Genomic DNA, 20256 nt, shown 5'->3' with positions numbered 1-20256 from the left:
GAGTTAGGTGTTTAATGGGTATGTAGTTCCTGTTTGAGAAGATGAAAAGTTCAGGAGAGGGATGGTGGTGATGGTTGCACAACAATGTGAATGTACTTAATGCCACAGAACTGTACACTTACAAATGGCTAAAATGGTAAATCTCCACAATTTTAAAAGAAGATTAGATACGGGAAAAAATAAAGCTGGAAAATTAGAAAGTAAAATTGACAGAACTGATGGCAAACGAAATTGATAAATCATTGAAAGTATTAATAGAATGTAAACAGGAAAACTTCCAATTCTGAACATGAAGTTGTAATTTCTACAGGAATTGCCCTCCTATTGTAAACAACTAGGAAACCAAACAAAATACATAAAATAGCAGTTTTTAGACATTGAGATGAGAGAGAGCGAGCGAGAGCGAGAGAGAGAGAGAGAGAGAGAGAGAGAAAGGAAACAGAGGGTAAATTCTATGAAATTTACTGCCTGGAGGCAACGTCCAGGCCTCACTGCAGGGACAGACCAGTGAATCAGAAGGCAGGGGTCTGACTGCACTGAGGAGACTACAGGGTTGGGGGAAGGTGATGCAGCTAGAATTTGCAGGACAAAGTCCTGCAAAGAGCTGCAAGCACAGAGAGCTCTGGAGATCTGCAAGGTGGTTCCCTAGAATCTCAAATTTGCAAGGGAAACCTTCTCCCCAAGGGCAGGGAACAAACTACCAAAAAGTCACAGGCCAACAATTCCCAGAGCTCACACACAGCCAAGAACAGCCATAAAAACCTTAAAAGCAAGCTTCACAAGGATGAAACCTATCCAAAAGTTACTTAGCTGTATGACAATGTGTAAAGGAATATAGCAAAATTCAGTGTCCAAAAACATAAAATGTAAAATTCACAATGTCCAGTCATACAAAGAAGCAGGAAAAGATGACCCATATCCAGAAGAAAAGTTAATTCATCAAAACAGAACCATAAAAAATACACATAATGGAATTAGAAGACAAAGATGCTGCAACAGACATTATAAATACGGTTCATAGGAACACGATGCAGAAAGAAGAGAAATACACTTTTTTTAAAAGACCAATGGAACTTACAGAGATTAAAAACTATACTACCTGAAATGAGAAATATACTGAATGGGAATAATAGATAAGACATCGTAGAAGAAAATATCAGTGAACTTGAGGATACAGGAATAGAAACTATCCACACAGAGAAAGACTGAAAGAAAACAAAAAAAACAAGAACAGAGCCTCAGTAACCTGGGGGACACTATCCAGTGATCTAACACGGGTGAACTAGAGTCCAGAAAGGGTGAAAGAAGAGCAGGAAAAAATATTTGAAGAAATAATGGCTGAAAATTTGACACACTTGATGAAAACTATAAACCCAAGATCCAAGAAACTCAACAAGCCCCACACAAAGAAACTTAAAGGAGAAAACACCAAAGCACATCATAATCAAATTGCTAAAAACCAGTGGTAAAAACAGAAACTTGAAGCATCCAGTGGGAAAAGGCCACACTACTCAAAAGGGAACAAAGATAAAAATGAAAGCAGACTTCTCATTAGAAATTGTGCAGGGAAGAAAAAATGGAGGATCCTAAAATCCTGAAGAAAAAAAAATCAACATAAAATCTATACTATTAAAAAAGAGACAACAGGCCCAAAATGGAGTCACTTGTGCTAAGCCTCACGTCAGCAAACCAAGACTTAATACCTAAACTAAAACTGCAGTTTCAGCTGCTCTCAGGAATGCAAACTTTAACCAGTCAATCTGGAATTATCCGGTCAGCACTAGTGAGGTAATCCGGCTGACAGACCCCTGCCTTCCCCCAAAGGAAGGTGGCCTTGCCGGAAACAATCCACTCTTTGCTAGAATAACTTCCTTGCTCTCCTTTCTTCTGCGTATTAAAGCCTTTCGTTTTGTACAGCTCCTTAGAGATTCTATTTCCTGGATAAGATGCTGCCTGATTCTTGAATTGTTGAGTAAAGCCAACTAGATCTTCAAATTTACTAAAATCAATTTTGTTTTTTAACGATATGCAGTGAAATCATTTTCAAATATGAAGACAAAGACTTTTTTGGACAAATAAAAGCTGAGAGAATTCACCATGAGCAGACTCCTACTACAAGAAATGTTAATGGAAGTTCTTCACACAAAAGAAAAATAATACCAGATGGAAATGTGGATCTACAAAAAGAAACAGAGTGTGGAAAAAATGGTAACTATAAGACATATGCTTAAAACAAAATAATATACTGTCATGTTTACAACATACAAAGAATTAAAACATCTTATAAACGTAACACAGACATGCAAAAGCATGGTAGACTATATTTTCCAAAGGCTGCCTCCCATCTCAACCCACATGCTACACTTTCAATGTACCACTGATATTCCTCCACCAAGATGTGTGGGTGGGGGAGTGGGGGTCCCACTGTCCCTCTCCTTGAATCTGGGCAGACCCTTGTAACTGTATCCACCTAGAGGATATAGCAGAAGTAACAGTGCATAACTCAAGATCAAGGCTAAATCATAAAACGCAAAATATTTCTACTTGGCTCTTTTCTGTTAGGATACTTGCCTTTGGAACCCAGCTACCAGACTGTAAGAAAACTTAGGCCATATAAAGAGGTCATGTGTATGAGTTCTGGCCAATAGGCTAAGCTAAGGAATCAGCCAGCATCAACTGCTTGACATGTGAGTGAGCAAAGCTTCAGATAATCCCAGTCTGCAGCTTTGTGCTGCCTCAGCAGAGGCCACAGACACAGGGAACAGAGGCAAACTGTCCCTACTGTGCCCCATTCAAACGCCTGACCCACAGAATAGGTTAGCAAAATGAATAGTTTTAAGGCACTAAGTTACTAGTGGCTTCTTATGCCATGAAAGTAACCGGAGTGGGAAAAATTAGAGTACACCATTATAAATTCCTTAAGTTATAGGTGAAGTAGTATAACACTTTCAACATAGATGGTGATAAATTAAAGATATATACAGTAAACCCTATATCAACCACAAAAAATATAAAACAACATAAAGCTAGTAAACCAAAAAAGAAGATAAAATGGAATCATAAAAACACTCACCAAATGTAAAAAAAAAAAAAAAAAAAAAAAAGACAAGAAAAATGCGAAAGGGGGAAGAAACAATGGCACGAATAGCAAGAAAGAAAATACATTTAATACCAGCATATCAATAATTATAGTAAATGTAAATGGCCTAACTACTTCAATTAAAAGGCAAAGGTTGCCAAATTGGATAAAAAAGTAAGCCCTAACCACAGGCTATCAACAAGAAACACAGTTTAAATATAAAGACACAAATAGATCAACAGTAAAAGGATGGAAAAATATACATATACCATGCAGACAATAAGTTGGAATGGTATAAATACCAGGAGAGTAGACTTTGGAATATGGAATATTAGTAGGGATATTACACAGTGATAGAGGAGTTGATTCATCAAAAGGATGTAACAGTCCTAAATATGTACACAATTAATAATAGAGCTTCAATACTCACAGAACTGAAGGGAGAAATAGAAAAAGTAATTAAAGTTGGAAACTTCAACACACCTTTCTCAGTAACTGACAGAATAAAAACATAACCAGCAGGGCTGGCCCCGTGGCCAAGTGGTTAAGTTCGTTTGCTCCGCTTCGGCAGCCCAGAGTTTGCCGCTTCAGATCCTGGGCGCAGACCTAGTGCTACTCATCAAGCCATGCTGAGGTGGCGTTCCACACAGCAGAACTGGAAGGACCTACAACTAGAGTATACAACTATGTACTGAGGGGCTTTGGGGAGAAGGAGGAGGGAAAAAAAAGAAAAAGAAGAAGATTGGCAACAGATGTTAGCTCAGGTGCCAACCTTTCAAAAAAAGAAAACAACACACACCCAGCAAGGATTTGAACATTACTAAGCAACTTGACCTAACAGATATTATATAGTATTTCACTCAACAACAGCAAAATACACGTTATTTTCAAGTGTACCTAAAACATTCACCAACATGGACCATACTCTGGACCACTGAAAAAAAAAACCACCAAAACCAATCAAACAAAAACTCCTTCAAATTTAAAAGGACTGAAATAATACAAAGCATGTTCTGTAACTATAAGAGAGTTAAACTAGTTAATAGAAAGATACACTTCTAAATATATAAGCCATGAATCAAAGGAGACTATAAGAGAAATTTTAAAATATTTTGACTTGAATGAAAATTAAAAAGATCAAAATTTATGGGATGAATAAATTCAGCTATAAGAAGTGCTTAGGAGTAAATTTATAGCTTTAACTGCTTATCTTGGAAAAAGAAGAAAGGTTTCAAATCAATGATCTAAGCTTCCACCTTGAGAAACTGAAAAAAGAAAAGCAAATAAAATGCAAGAAGGAAGGAAATAATGTAAGAGCAGACATCAATACGACAGAAAGAAAAACACAAGAGAAAAAGCAATAAAAACCAAAAGTGATTCTTTGAAAACAGATAAAATTAATAAACCTCAGTATCTGGTAACAAAATTTAATTAATAGCTAACAATCTTTCTATAAAGAAAATTCCAGGCCCAGATCCTTCACTGGTGATCTATCAACCATTTAAAGGAAGAAATATTACCAATTCTACACAAACTCTTCTAGAAGAGGAGGAAACACTTCCCAACTCATTTAACGAGACCAGCACTACCCTGATATCAAAGCCAAAGACATTACAAGAGAATCACAGGTCAATATACCTCGTGAAAATAGATGCAAAAATCTGGAACAAAACTTGAGCAAAGCACATCTTGCCACACAGAAAGAGCATATTACATCATGCTCCCAGGAATGCGGGATTGGTTTAACATTCAAAAATCAATCAGTGTAATTTACCATATCAAGATAAAAAACCATATGATCATCTCAATGGATGCAAAAAAGCTATGAGTAAAGACACTCAAATATTAAGACACTTTTGACCAAATTCAGTCCCTCTAGTAATCAAACGATTAACTGGGACACACAGTCTTTACTATGGCCTACTCTGAAATTTCTCTCCAAGATGTCTTAATTACATTTGCCGGCATTTGACCCAGCAAATACCAGCAGTCTCTAACACAAGTGTAAACTCAGGGAAGAGAGAGGAGCATGTTTGTTCTGCTTTAGTCACCGTAGTGGAGCCCCAGCAGGCACAAAGTCATTCATTAATTACAGAGATAAAATCTACAACCTTAGTCTGTCTAACCAAGTGAGCTATGTGGTCAAACAGTACAAGCAGTATATAACTGATAAAGAACAGGCCAGGGGCTGGCCCCGTGGCCAAGTGGTTAAGTTCGCGCGCTCCGCTACAGGCAGCCCCGTGTTTCGTTGGTTTGAATCCTGGGCACGGACATGGCACTGCTCATCAAACCACGCTGAGGCAGCATCCCACATGCCACAACTAGAAGGACCCACAACAAAGAATATACAACTATGTACAGGGGGGCTTTGGGGAGAAAAAGCAAAAAATTAAATCTTTAAAAAAAAAAAAAAACAGGCCAAAGCAGACCCTGAACACAGAGAACAATTAGAATAATGACCAAACAGTAGCAGTTACAACAGATTTCTTTCATTTGTTAAGAACTATAGAACCTAGTACCATCCTTAATGATAAGAGAAACCAATTTTTTCCTTCCTCCTGCTAACTAATCTCTACTCACAACCAAAAATGGACTTGTAAGGAGCTTACCTCTCTACATCCCTCTAAAGACCCTCTTCCATGCAGTAACAACATAAAATCAAAGAACCAGAAATATGGGCCGATCAAGTCCTCATTTGGTTTTCCTAAAGATACACAGATCATCGTATATGCAACCAGAAATCTAGATCATAAGCTCTTAGACCTCCAGGATTGTGTTGTTCGATACAATAGCTGCTAGCCACATGTAGCCACTGAGCTCTTGAAATGTGGCTAGTCTGAATTGAGAAGACTTTGTACCAAATGTAAAATATCTTGTTAATTTTTGTAATGATTACATACAATGACAGGATAAATATTTTTAACATACTGGGTTAAACTACATTATTAAAATTAATTTCACTTGTTCCTTTTTACTTTTTAATGTGGCTACTAGAAAACTTTAAATTACAGATGTGCCTCACATATTTTATTGAACAGTACTTCCCCAGAAAATGTCCTATTTTACAACTAATTCCTCTGGTGATTACCTTCCCGACAAAGAAGAGATAAGGAGAACTTCCCTCCTCCCGCCCCCGTGCTGCCCCCCAAAAAACAACCCTTCAGTCATGAAACCAGGACTCGGATGCTGCAGCAGGTTGCCAGAGTAATTTGGTCATTCACTTACCCAAAGGGAAGAAACTAGTTTAACAATCATCTGACGCTAATTTCTTCCTAAATGATTCTAGCATGTAAAAGAAATGAGTAACCTGAAGAAAAATCTGTGAGCCAAAAGATTCTATTTTTTTTCTCAATGCTAGATTTTTAAGTGACTAAAACTGAGGTTCAACTTTGGTTCTACACTGTTAAGAACAAACAGATCTAACATTTTAAACCACTGGTTTTTCCCTCTATAAACCCTTAAGTATAGACATTACACAAATAAAAAACACTTCACACCCACTAGGATGGCTATAATAAAAAAGATGAACAAGGACAAATGCTGCTGAGGATGTAGAGCAATCAGAACCCTGACACACTGCTGGTGCGAAGGAAAAATGGTGCAGCCGTTTTGGAAAACAGTTTGGCAGTTCCTTAAAATGTTAAACATAGAGAAATCCTATGAGCCAGCAATTCCACTCTTAGGTATTTACCCAAGAAAAATGTAAACATTCATCTGCACAAGACCTTCTACAAGAATGTTCATAGCAGCATTATTCATAATAGACAAAAAGTTGAAAGCAACCCAAACAACCATCAAATGATGAATGGATAAGTAGAATGTGGTACATACATACAGTAGAATATTATTCAGCAATAAAAAGGAACGAAACACTAATACATGCTACAAGGATGAACCTTGAAGACATTATGCTAAATGAAAGAATTCAAAAGACACTGTATTGTATTATTCCACTTACATGAAATAGGCAAATCCACAGAAACCAAAAGGACATTAGTGGCTGCCAGGGGCTGGGACGGGAAGAGAGTAATTGCTAATGAGTACACAGTTTCTTTTGAGATTAAAAAACATGTTCTAAAATTGATTGTGGTGATAGCTGCACAACTCTGTGAACGTACCAACAACCAATGGATTGTATACTTTAAATGAGTGAATTGTATGGTACGTGAATTCTATCTCACAAAAGCTCTTTAAAAAATTTACAACATTAGAATGAAAACCACAGTGCTACAGAAAGAGACCTATATGAACTCTGATGATATAAAATGCTTCATTTTAGAATAGAATGAAAAAGTGATAACTAGCCATACGAAAGGGGAGAGGGAACCTCAACTGTGGCTGACGACATTAGGGGCCCTGATTCTTCACCCCTCCCTGAATCTACTCCTTAGCCATGTGATTTTGCAGCAGCTCTCACAAAAGGGGCGAGATACAGTTTTGTGGCTCCTTGTCTTTGGTTTCCACCATATGACTTGCTTTGGCCAAAAGAATGAAGCAGAGATGGTAGTGTGCCAGTTCTGAGCCTGAGCCTCAAGGTGTCTTGCAGGTTTCCACTTGCCCTCTTGTGCTTCTCCCACAGTCATGAGAACTTCCCTGGGTAGCTGCTGCCCATTCAGTCTGGGCCCCAAAATGAACATAAATGAAGCAGAGCCACTAGATGACTCACAGATACGAGGCAAGAAGCAAAGCTGCCTCTAGCCAATCTGGAGACTGATTGCTATTTTAAGCCACTGAGTTTTGTGGTAACTTGTTATGTAGTATTATCATGGCAATAGCTAACCAATACAGTAACCAATTCTCCCACTGCATTTTGAAGAGGTTTCATAGATTGAACAGTGATTATCAAGGTAGGTCCAGCCTAACACCTTGAATAATATAGTTTCATTTACTCAGCATAAGGGAGTCATCTACATACCTCACACCATATTTGACGCATGTCCCTTCAAGCTCTTTAAGTGAGGGTTCAGAGCAATTTAAGACATCACATACTCTTCTAGCTTCCTAATATTACTTTTTTAGGGTTATTATTATTTTTAATCCAATACAGAATAAGACATTTAAATAAACTATGTGCCAAAAAACTGACAATAAAGACATGAACAAAATATAATTCATGTCCTCAAAACTTTACAAGCAGGGTCCAGCCCCGTGGCCGAGTGGTTAAGTTCCTGTGCTCCGCTTCGGTGGCCCAGGGTTTCACTGGTTCGGGTCCTGGGCACGGACATGGCACCACTTGTCAGGCCAGGGTGAGGCGGCATCCCATATGCCACAACTACAAGGACTCACAACTAAAATATACAACTTTGAACTGAGGGGATTTGGGGAGAAGAAGCAGAAAAACAAAAAAAGATTGGCAACAGTTGTTAGCTCAGGTGCCAATCTTAAAATCAAAACAAAACAAAAAACTTGACAAGCAGATGAAAAAGGAAATCAACAACTGAAAGAAGCAAGTGCAGTGTACTAAGTGCACACAAAGAAGGTCATCCAGGAACAAAGATGGGAATGAAGAGGCGGCAAATCTTTTAAAAATTTGTTATTGGTCTCACTCCCTGAAGCTTCCTGATGTCTGAGTCTCTAACCGTCGCCTTTGCTTCACATCTGCTGTTACACTGTTCTCTCCTACTTCTACTAAGTCCCTTTTTTCTAAGTTGGTTGATAACCTTTAGTCTCGGCTTTTAGAACCTTTGCTATCCATGAATACCAGCTTACTACATCATCCTTAGATTTAGGTTATTTTCTCCATGCACAGCATGCAAAGGTTCAAAAACAAAAATAAACTCCTAAGCCCCCAAACTTCTGGTTAATGCCTATTTCAGATGACTAGGTTATTTAATTCTGACCTTAGACCGAGGCACTGCTGTATCTACAAAATTTAAAATATGCACACGCCAGGACAAGAGATTTTTTAAAATAGCCCTTTCTGATTAATAATTATTAAACAAGAGACAAGAAGTGAGTTAAAAGAGAAAACAGTCTTTTAGAAACAGAAAAGATGAAGGCAAGCTTAAGTTACTATTTTAAAAAACATTTTCAGCTTTTTAAACAAAAGCTTAAATACAAAAAATATGAATTTCTGATATAATAGCAACAGAGAGAGAAAACATTAAACTGCTCAGAAACTAGCTTCCATATAGCTTATAGCTCCTCATACCTCAAGGGACGTTTCCTGCAAAGTATTTTAATCTGAGCATGTTACTGATTTTTTTCCCCTAAACTGTTGCTATTTGCAAAACAAAAACAAAAAACAAAGCAAAGCTTCTCCACTTTAAAAAAAATAATATATGTCACGTATTTAACAAGTGCCTGCTTGGGAGATAAAAGTATAAATTAATTGGTAGCAGTCAGTCTGTGGTCAAGTTGAAGACGACGACTGGGGATAAATGATAAATACCCTGCTGGTATCTGAAATACCAGTGGTATAGTTTTCAGCACCACAGCAACACATAGCCATCACAGTATGACAACCAAGAGACGAGTGACATGGTTCCCTGACTGGGAAATAAACCCAGCTGTGGTGGTGAGAGTACCGAATCTTAATCAATAGACCACCAGGGCTGGCTGAAAGATGGGTAGGAATTATACATTTAGAGACTTGGGAGAAAGGGTAACCAGGTATAACCAGGTATTCGAGTCAATTTAAATAAAAGGGGAAACAGTGAGTAATCCAGTTTGGCTGAAATAACAAGTATTTTAGAGAAAATATAGGCAAGTAGGGTTACAAAGCCAGACTGTTTTGAAAGTCAGACTGAAGAGGTTGGATTTTACACTGTAGCCAATTAAAAAAAAACAAACCCTAGGACATCCAATGCAATACAATGTGAACTACAGACAGTGTAAAGACAAAAGAAACAGACTAAATGTGCACACCAAGCATTCATTCCCCATTACGTTCTCTGTGCAACTTCTAACTGAACTCCAAGATTAAAAAAAAAAAAAAAGTAGAAAGCTCTAACTTAAACTACAGTAAAAAACCATCTCTTTCCAAGATCAATTTCTCCTTCTCCCTGGCTTCAAATCCACAATTCTCTCCCTTATTTAAAAAATAAAACAAAAACAAAAGACCTTTATGACCCTGCCGTCTGTATCAGCCATCCTTCCTTAGGTCTTTTACATCTTATCTCTCAACAAACGGCTAGCCCCCAAAGGATGCCTGTATTTCTTCACTGCCCATCGCCAAGTTGGCTTTCACCCTCACTACTCTGATCTTTATTTATTAGTGCACTTTCAGTAATGTCTTCCTTTTGCAAATTCAATGGCCTGTTTTCTTCTTCATTCTCTTTGAAGCCTGTAGATTTTTACACTCCTGCCCCTAAACATCCTCTGGGCCCTCTCTTTCATCCCCATTGCACTTTCCTAATTATCCGACCTTTGATAAAGCTTCTTTTGACTCCTCTTCCTCTCATTTCTCAATTCTGAGTTTCCCAAGCCTCAGCTTCTGGTCTTCCATTCTGTTCTCTCTACACTCTCCCTCTTGCTTAACTGACCTTATCTCCAATCTTTAAGTAAATCTAGCTAGCCCAGCTGTCGTCCCAGGAGGCATTTCCATAATAAGACTAGACTGGGCCCCTATGAACGCTATGTTTGAAGACATTTTTAAGGTAGTAGACCTTAATATCTTTAAGGTATTAGTGCTTACACTAATCAATGGCATAAGTAAGAGAATTCATCCTCTAAAACTAACTTTTACTTCTAACAGCAGTATGTCTGCAAGCATTTTTGAGAAACGAATGTAAATTTCTGAGCGGTTACTGAGTCAGAGCATACAGTCAAAGGTTTTAAAGTTAAACCTTGTCAGGCAAGGCCTGAAGATTTAGTCCAGTTTGCAAGGTCAAGCAAGACTCGGGGCAAAAATTAAGATATAAGACCAGGAAACAAGAAAACAAAGTCAAGCAAGGTACTTAGGTCAAAACGTCTGTATAACCAGGTAGAAGAAACAACTGACAAAACTTTGCTACACATGTCCTATTTAGGTCAAGAGTGAAGCCCATCTGAGGCCTTCAGATGAAGGGAAATGGGCGTGCCTGGCTGATTTGGTGTGGAGTAAGGAAGTAGATAAGAAACTGCTAACAGCCCCTCCTCAGGCGTTTTAGAGTAGAAAAGTTTCCTGTGCATTCCAAAGAAAACCAGAGAAAGACTAGGATTATCCACACCACGGCTCTTCCCTCCTTTGAGCAGACTGTGAGGGAAACTGCCTTCAAAAGACCAAAATAAAACCACCTTACGAAAAAAACTTAGCCTTTATTCAATTCACGATTTTTCTTCCTTGTTTTGTGTAATGTAGCAATGGACTATGAGACTTGTGACTAAGGAGGTGACCTTATAACACACTTCAAAGGCAACAATATAAACCAATGACATTTTGCAAACTATTATTTCTATTTCTTTTTATATGGTACTATTTGGACATCTCAAGAGAATTCTCACTAGAACGGACATCTTAAAGTTTAAATGACAGTTAAATTGTGAAACGAGAAAAGTCATTTCTGTAGTAAGGAACTCTATCTGGAACCTATCTGGGTCTAACAATGCAGAGAACAAATAACTTGCTTTTATATTGCACTGAGCAATCTACAAAGCATTTTCACATACATTATCTCACTGAATCCTCACAACAAGCCTGTGGAGTAGGATAAGCATAACCATTATACAAAATACAACACTGGGTCTAAGACAAGACTAGGTCACAGCTAATCAGAGATGAAAATCACCCTCAAACTAAAGATCTCCTGATTCAAAGAAACCAGAACAGAATTAAATCCTCATCTTAGGATTTCAAATGAAAATTTAATGAGTGGCAATGACAGAATTGAATATTTTTTGAGTGACCACTTATACTCAATATAATTCACAAACAGGTAAAAAAAACAACTGGGGGGGGGCTGGCCCCGTGGCCGAGTGGTTAAGTTCGCGCGCTCCGCTGCAGGCGGCCCAGTGTTTCGTTGGTTCGAATCCTGGGCGCGGACATGGCACTGCTCATCAGACCACGCTGAGGCGGCGTCCCACATGCCACAACTAGATGGACCCACAACAAAGAATATACAACTATGTACCGGGGGGTTTTGGGGAGAAAAAGGAAAAAAATAAAATCTTAAAAAAAAAAAAAACAACTAGGGGGCCGGTCCAGTGGCATAGCGGTTAAGTTCACGCACTCTGGTTTAGCAGCCTAGAGTTCGCTGGTTCAGATCCTGGTTACGGATCTACACACCAGTTATCAAGCCATGCTATGCCTGGCATCCCACACAGAATAGAGGAAGACTGGCAAAGATGTTAGCTCAGGAACAATCTTGCTCAGCAAAAAGAGGAGCATTGGTGGTGGATGTTAGCTCAGGGCTAATCTTCCTCAAAAAAAAAAACCAAACCAGGGCATACCTCTACTTTCATGCACTTTTTAAAAATTCTTTAGTGTGGTTCTTCATTATCAATACTGGAACTCCAAAGTAGAGATCAAGTTATCAAGTTTACCTACCGAGTTAGGGTGAACCCTATAAACCAAGAAATAGGATTGCCTATTAGGTCTCTATTAGGTTTAGGCATATACATTGGTCTAATATCTTAAAAATATTTTCAAATCTAACTTTTTCTTAGGGGCTCAATCTGGTCTTATCACAGTAAATGAGTGGGTCTGTTTTATTTTAAGCTGTGGCTCTTGTGACATCCATCAGAAAAATGTGAAAGCTAACGATTCACTGTGAGGACCATGGAGATTAACTGTAGATTTTTCCCTGAAAAATTGAATTTGATCACCTGGAGCCCCTCTAGACACCCTCTAACTCTTAGCGATGATTAGAAAATACGCAATAGAAACTCAAAGTTGCAAATGTTTCTTGACTTATACACACAACTAAAACCAATATTTTCCTTTAACTCCTAAGAAGGAACCATTAAATCCAGAAATTATAGAATTTTAAAAATCCAATTATACTTATGGATCTAATGCCAGGGACAGCAATCACATAAAGCTTCCAATGTCAAATATAGTGAACTAAAACAGCCCTTGGTTAGATTCTCTCTTCTCAGGACGCCCCTTGATTTTTCATGAGCTGGTTTGATGAAACAGAGTAAGAATGATGAAAACTAAATAAATTATTAATGTTGAAATAAAATACAATTTTATAGAACTATATAACACCTCAATTCAACGGCATTTGTCATCCCTAAAATAAATGATCACACAGAAATCTATTTTGAGAAATGCATGAATATTAGGCATTTTAATTCATAGTACTACTTGATGAATTACAAGCTGATAAGGTTATAAACTCCCCAGCTTTTTTTTTTTTTTACCCTCAAAGGCTTTATAAGAAACATTGAGAAAAACGATCTTAGCTTTGGTTAATTTGGTTTGAATCACATATCACCAAAACATTATTATAGCACTTTACAGGCAAAACCTATTTCAAAAATGAGCAAATCTAAAGTCTATAACGCTAGACGCAGATTTTCAACTAAACAGTTTCTCTGAAAAACTTTCAGCAGATGCAATGATTACAAAATACAACCAGATATGATCACAACAGATACAAGGATAGACAACAGTAATCCAAAAGTAGAAGTGCCTTCCTTTAGTTCCAGAGATCTGCATTTTCATTCTCAGGTTTAGTACTATTTACAAATACCTGACAGGATAATGTCCATTATCACAACAATGTATCACCTCAGTATAATGCAGGCCTTACATTAGATCTTAAGATAGGTAGCCCAGGAGGAAGCATTCTCATCCATTTGTTCAGTAAGTATTTACCAACAACTTATTATACGCCAGGCAGTGGACACAGTACCAAAATATAAAGACTCTTACCCCTGTGTAATTTTTAGTTTGTTTATTGTATGTCATCCCTAAGAAACACAATGAGACCACGAAGAGCCATATCAAAGAATTTGGATTTTATTCTAAGTGTGGCCAAAAGCCACTGAAGAGTTCAAAGCAGAGGACTGACATGATCTGAGTTAAGATTGTTAGAAGGTCACTCAGGGGACCAGCCCTGTGGCCGAATGGTTAAGTTCGGGTGCTTGGCTTCAGCGGCCCAGGGTTTCACCGGTTCAGATCCTGAGCCCAGACCTAGCACCACTCACTAAGCCATGCTAAGGCAGCGTCCCACATAGCAAAACTATAAGGACCTACAACTAGAATACACAGCTATGTACTGGGGGGCTTTGGGGAGAAGAAGAAAAAGAGATGATGATGACTGGCAAGCAATGTTAGCTCAGGTTCCAATCTTTCAAAAAAAAAAAAAAGGTCACTCAGAAGAATAGCCATTCTGTGGAGAATGGAGGGAACCCACTGAGGAGGCTAATAGGGAACTCATGCAAAACAGGGTTGGCTTGTAGTAGTGACTGTGAAAATGGAAATAGACAGATTCAACGTCAGAATCTTGGTGTCCAACAGTCTTGATTTTGAACCCTTTACCACTTATATCTTTGGGCAAGTTACTTAAACTTTTCGAGCTTCAGTTTCCTTACTCAGCAGTGCTTATAAAGCCCTAGCACACAGAAAACACACAATAAATTATGATGATACTACTTTGGTAACAAAATTCATGTGAATGAGGTTCACACAGACTGACTTTCTTTTCCCTCTACACCAACATCAACCCTAACACACAGGTAATTTTTACCAAGATTCAAGTTCAGTTATATACAATTACTCACTGACTCCATTAAAAGACAAGTTCCTGTTGCTCAAAGAACTTACACTAAATCTGCTCATAAATATACAGTGAACAGGTGTTTTTCTCAAATAAATAAAAGTCTAGCACCTTCAATTTGTGTTGTCACATGCGTTCTTTTACCTCCTCAGTGTTTATGAATAAAAAGGATACAAGCAGAAACTTGTGGTTAAATTGTGATAAAGTTTATGGTGTTACTACCAATTATTTTAATTTCTTCTGTCAAGAGCTTTTATTTAAAACTTTATTAAGGGATAGCATTCCTCATTCTTCCAGGCACTGAGACACCAGAAAACTAAGTTACCCAAAGATCTCTTTTATAAGTATATGGATTACAAACACTCATCTATCTGTAGTTTCCCCTTACATTTAATGTTCTTTCAACAAAGGATGAACCACCCTGCAAATGTGTCATATTCAATCACTCAGTATTTACTAAGCAGGAGCTATGGGCAAGACAATGAGCTAGGCACTATGAGAGGACACAGGGCAGTGTAATAGCATCCTTAACCTCAAGGAGCTTACAATAATCTAGTGAGATGAGGTATTCACACATGAAAAGTGAAGGAGAGGGACGCAAACAGAACTACAAGTATCAGAAATAAAGAGATCACTTTCAACTGGGGTGGTCAGAAAACGCTTCACAGCTAGGTGGAATGTGAGCTGGACCCTTGGGTAACAGGATTTTGACATACTTTGCTAGGAAGAAAGCAAGCACAAGAAACCAGAGAAGAGCTTGAACTTACATATAAGGGTTTTTTATCAGGAAAAAATTAAAGATGTAAAAGTATACAGAGGGGCCAGCCTGGTGGCACAGCAGTTGGGTTCACATGTTCCGCTTTGGCGGCCCGGGGTTCACCAGTTCAGATCTCAGGTGCAGACATGGCACCACTTGGCAAGCCGTGCTGTGGCAGGCGTCCCACATATAAAGAAGAGGAAGATGGGCACAGACGTTAGCTCAGGGCCAGTCTTCCTCAGAAAAGAGAGGAGGATTGGCGGAACATGTTAGCTCAGGGCTAATCTTCCTCAAAAAAAAAAAAAAGTTCGAAAAGATAAAAGTATACAGAATAAAATAATAAACCTCCATGTACTCATCAGAGCTTCCATAATTATCAACTCATAGCCAATCTTGTTTTATAATTTACACATATTCTATGAAAATCCTAAAGGGACCTATTTTCATATGCTTCTACATTCTTCACTGACTCCTTCCTCAGACAAATCTATACTGCCACTGTAGTCTCTTCAACGTTGATGTTCCTAAAGGCCACATACAAATAAAGTGCAAGTCTATTTAAAAAAAAACAAATCAAATCTTGATTGTTTGCACAAACCAAGGGAACGGTGACAAAGACACTGCAAAATGATAGACAACCCAAAACTCAGTTGACATGTACTTTTGGAACACCTCTTCCATATTTATACTTCAATGAGAGTGAATAAAATGATGCGAGAATTCAGGTCAAACAAAATAAAGCATCACCACAGATGAAGTATCTTGGACAAATCACTTGGCCGCCTGAGCCAGTTTCCTCCTCCATAAAACAGGGGAAGATAACCTACCTCAGACACTTGTGAGGATTAAATGAGCGTATATGATATGCCACACGGATAGTTCTTTACGTTATTACCCGGTTGACTCAGGAAGAACTAGAAAGCTGCCTGGTTTCTCAATCCTCTCCCCTCATATGTCACTCTCTCAAGATGATGTAAAAGCTTTCTCTATCTCAAAACATGCTAAACTGAGGGGCTAAGCAGTCTGACTTCAAGAAGCTTCTTTGCCTGTAAAGCAAATACAGTCGTCCCTCATTATCTGTGGGGGACTGGTTCCCGCCCTCCTCTCCAAAATTCATACCAAAATTCATGGACGCTCAAATCCCTTACATATACTGGTGTAGTACTTGCACATAACCTGGGCATGTCTTCCCATAGACTTTAAATCACCTCTAGATTACTTATAATACCTGATACGATGTAAACGCTACGTAAGTAGTTGTTTACTGTATTGTTCAGGGAATAATGACCCAAAAAAGTCGGTACATGTTCAGTATAGATGCAACCACCGTAGGCCTTTCAATCCATGGGTGAATCCATGGATGCAGAACCTGCGGACACAGAGGGCAGCCTGAAAATGGAGCTGAGACCGAAGGAGGTATTTTAGTAGAGTAAATCTTGTAAACTGTTGGAACTTGACAAAATGATCCCCCCTTAACTAGTAGAGCCATCCAGTATCACACACCTGTGTGGCCAACCTACCTGGTAAAACACTCTCATTTACCCCATTTCTTGGCCACTGTGTTTACTCTTTCAATCATCCATGGCCTCTATATAGGACAGTAAAAACAGCAGAGCAGCTATCAGGCCTCTCAGCTGGGCCAGCGTTAAGATGAGTTAGTCAGCACAAGGTAGGACAACAGCGCCTCTACCTTCACTTCTTACTCTGTCCATGAGAAACCTCTGTCAGCTTTGTTCCATATCACCTGCCAGTAAGAGGCAGTTCACTGTTGCTCAGAACTATCAAACGAGTTTTAACCTTTTTAAAAATACACATATATGGGCCAGCCCCACGGCCAAGTGGTTAAGGTCACGTGCTCCGCTCAGGCGGCCCAGGGTTTTGCCGGTTCGGATCCTGGGTGCAGACACAGCACTGCTCATCAGGCCACACTGAGGCGGCATCCCACATGCCACAACTAGAAGGACCCACAACTATGTACCGGGCGGCTTTGGGGAGAAAAAGGAAAAATAAAATCTTAAAAAAAAAAAAAAGAACACATGCAGTCACAACTGTTCACCAAGATTTTAATTCTTCCTTTAGCATTACTTTCTTTTAATCTCTCGCTTTTCTTTTTGAGATTGTATATACATCACTGAAGCTCTCTTCTGAATTATCATCTTCAATCGCCAATCCTCTATCCCTATGAGAAGACACAGTGAATTCCTGACTTATCATAACCCCAACCACCACCAATCATCCACTCAGTGAAAGCTTTCTACTTAAAATCATTCATTTTCATGGGCCGGCCCGGTGGCGCATCGGTTAAGTTCGCACATTCTGCTTCGGTGGCCTGGGGTTCACCAGCCGGATCCCAGGTGCGGACATGGCATCGCTTGACAAGCCATGCTGTGGTAGGTGTCCCGCACAGAAAGTAGAGGAAGATGGGCATGGATGTTAGCTCAGGGCCAGTCTTCCTCAGCAAAAAGAGAAGGATTGGCAGCAGATGTTAGCTCAGGACTAATCTTCCTCAAAAAATAAATAAATAAAATTATTCATTTTCAGATATTACCCACTGCTTTGCTGGGTCCCTAAGATAATTATAATATAACAAAATACAGCTCTTTAGTGTTTGCCACATGCTTTGTGAAGTTATTCATTTAATCATTATAGCCTATGAAAAAGGTTAATTCCCCTATTTCCTAGGTAAGGAAAAAAGAATGGAGAACTTACTATCTTGTCTAGTTATAAAGCAAGTTAGTGGTGAACCAGACCTCCGAACTAAGTCCTCCAACTCCAAATGCCATGCTTTTCCCACTCCATTACGCTCTTTTCTTAGAGAAAGCCTACAGTTCTGTCCCAAACCACATCTGCTTCAACGAGTAAACCATCTTCGAACAATTGTCTAGATTGCAACCAGACTTCCCATGCCCACACCTACAATCCATTTCTTGCTTCCTCACCCTCCAGCTCTTACTTCCTCCCCACAATCCCATTTCCACTCTTCGCGGATATTATCATCACGCTTTCAACTCCTCCTGCAAATACTCCACCTATGCACGCACGCTAAAGGGAGGCCTCTCATCCCCCTTTCCCCAAACCTCGGCCCTCCTTCTCAGGATAGCTATGCTCTCACTCCATAAACTACACAGTACGCTTTTCAGTCCTTAACAAGCTATTTAATAACTTTAAAAGTCCTATAAAAGTGGATCTAACTTGCAGATCCCACATCTCCATATTTGCCCCAAGGCACCACGCCACTTAAAATTCTGAAGAACAGAGCATCACCCCTTACAAAGATTCTGCCCATGCCCCACTGTCACCAACGACTTCCTTTCCGGAATTTGGTTCTCCAAACAGGCTCCCCCTCCAACCTCTTCACCAGGGACTCCCCGCCGTGGTTCCCCAGACCCTCTCCTTCCGCGGTTCTCCTCCCCTCCCAGCTGGGCCTCTGCTCACCTTAACAACTCTCCCTCACTCCCCATGCCAGTGCTAAGCAGCAGCCCCAGTGGAGACGGCTCCTCCTCTCAAACAACTTGCAAGTTCGGCCTCTTATCACCTGTTCTCACCACCTTCCTCTCGGCCCAGTGGCCCACCTTTGCCCCGGCCCGCCTCTCTCCACCCTTTCAATTCCTCCTGCCCAGGAGCCATCCTCTCAAGTCAGTTCCGGGGTGCCCGTGGGATTCAACTTCCCATCGGCGGGCTTCCCACCGCCGGGGTCATGCTCCCCTTCTCCATCACCTGCTCCGCCCAAGACCAGATGACATCCGCCGCGGCCGCCGCCGCCTCCGCCAGCCCCCTTCTCGGACGCCGGGTCCCCGCCGTCCACCGCCTTCCCCGAGCGCCAGCCGCCCCCTCTGGCGGGGACCAGGGGGGCGTGCACCCCCAACCCGCCGCCCCCCCGCCGCGCACCTGTTCCTCCTCCTCCTCTGCTCCCCCGGCCCCCACCCTCGCCGCGCCCCGGCCTCCGGAGCCCCGCACTCACCACGAGTAGGTCTGCTCCGCCATGGCGCTGGCTCCGCGGGCTCCGCTGCAGGCTCCGGCCGGGCCCGGCGGCGGCGGCGGCGGGGAACGCACGGGCGGCGGGCTCGCTCGGGCCGGGAGCGGAAGGCGCGGCCGGGGCCCGGCGCTCGCTCGCTGGCTCGCTCGCTCGCACGCACGGCGGGCGGGCGGCCGGGGAGGCGGCTGGCGGGGAGAGGCCGGGCTCCGAGGCGGCCCCGCTCCCTGGGCCCCGGGGCGGGGCGGGCTCCGCTCTCGGCCTCCCTCACCGGCGGCGGCGGCGGCGGCTCCGCTGCGGCTCTAAACCCAACATGGCGGCGGCGGCGGCGGCGCGGAGAACAAGGGGGCCCCGGGGCGGGCGAACGGCGAGAGGGCCCCGCGCTCACTGCGCGCTGGGCCGCGGGAGCGCGGCGCTCGGGCGGCGGCGGCGGCGGCCGGGGGACATGGCTGGCGGGTGGAGGCGGCGGCGGCGGCGGCGGCAGCTGAGGGGGGCGCTAGGCGGTGAGGTGAGGCCGCTCGGCTCACACCCGCCGAGGGGAGGCAGGAGGGGGCGGGGGCGAGCCTTGGCCCGGCGCGGGTCACGTGCACAAAACACGCTCACGTGACGCGCGCGCCCCGCCCCTCGCGCCGGGCACATGCGCGGAGCTGTGGGTTCGTCGGTTCGAGGCGGCTGTTGCTCGCTGGGCTTCTGGCGGTTGGGCCGCCTCCCGCCGCCTGGGGCCGCCCCCTTCCCACGCGGAGCGGTCGCCTCGGGTTCCCTCCCCTACCTCTTTTGCAAGGGCTGCTGCAGCCAGCCAATC

At 41.6% G+C, this 20256-nt stretch overlaps 1 protein-coding gene across 4 annotated transcripts in view; it reads right to left on the bottom strand.

Annotated features, from left to right (window-relative positions):
• SPPL3 (signal peptide peptidase like 3) overlaps nt 1–20029 on the bottom strand; it is a 121818-nt gene extending 101789 nt beyond the window's left edge. The window contains exon 1 of one of the 4 annotated variants that reach the window (XM_070628699.1): nt 19443–20029. In XM_070628699.1, coding sequence (XP_070484800.1) covers nt 19443–19465 — 23 coding nt within the window. In that variant the 5' untranslated portion in view covers nt 19466–20029. Of the gene's footprint in view, nt 1–18916; nt 19123–19198; nt 19367–19442 lie in introns of those variants that run through there. The other 3 variants (XM_070628700.1, XM_070628697.1, XM_070628698.1) reach the window with 3 other exon arrangements.
• Between the last annotated feature and the right edge of the window lie 227 nt (nt 20030–20256).

This window comes from Equus przewalskii, chromosome 7 (assembly GCF_037783145.1).
Source record: "Equus przewalskii isolate Varuska chromosome 7, EquPr2, whole genome shotgun sequence".
Taxonomy (NCBI): Eukaryota; Metazoa; Chordata; class Mammalia; order Perissodactyla; family Equidae; genus Equus; species Equus przewalskii.
The sequence above is the reverse complement of the archived record's forward strand: the minus strand, read 5'-3'. Positions and strand labels throughout refer to the sequence as shown.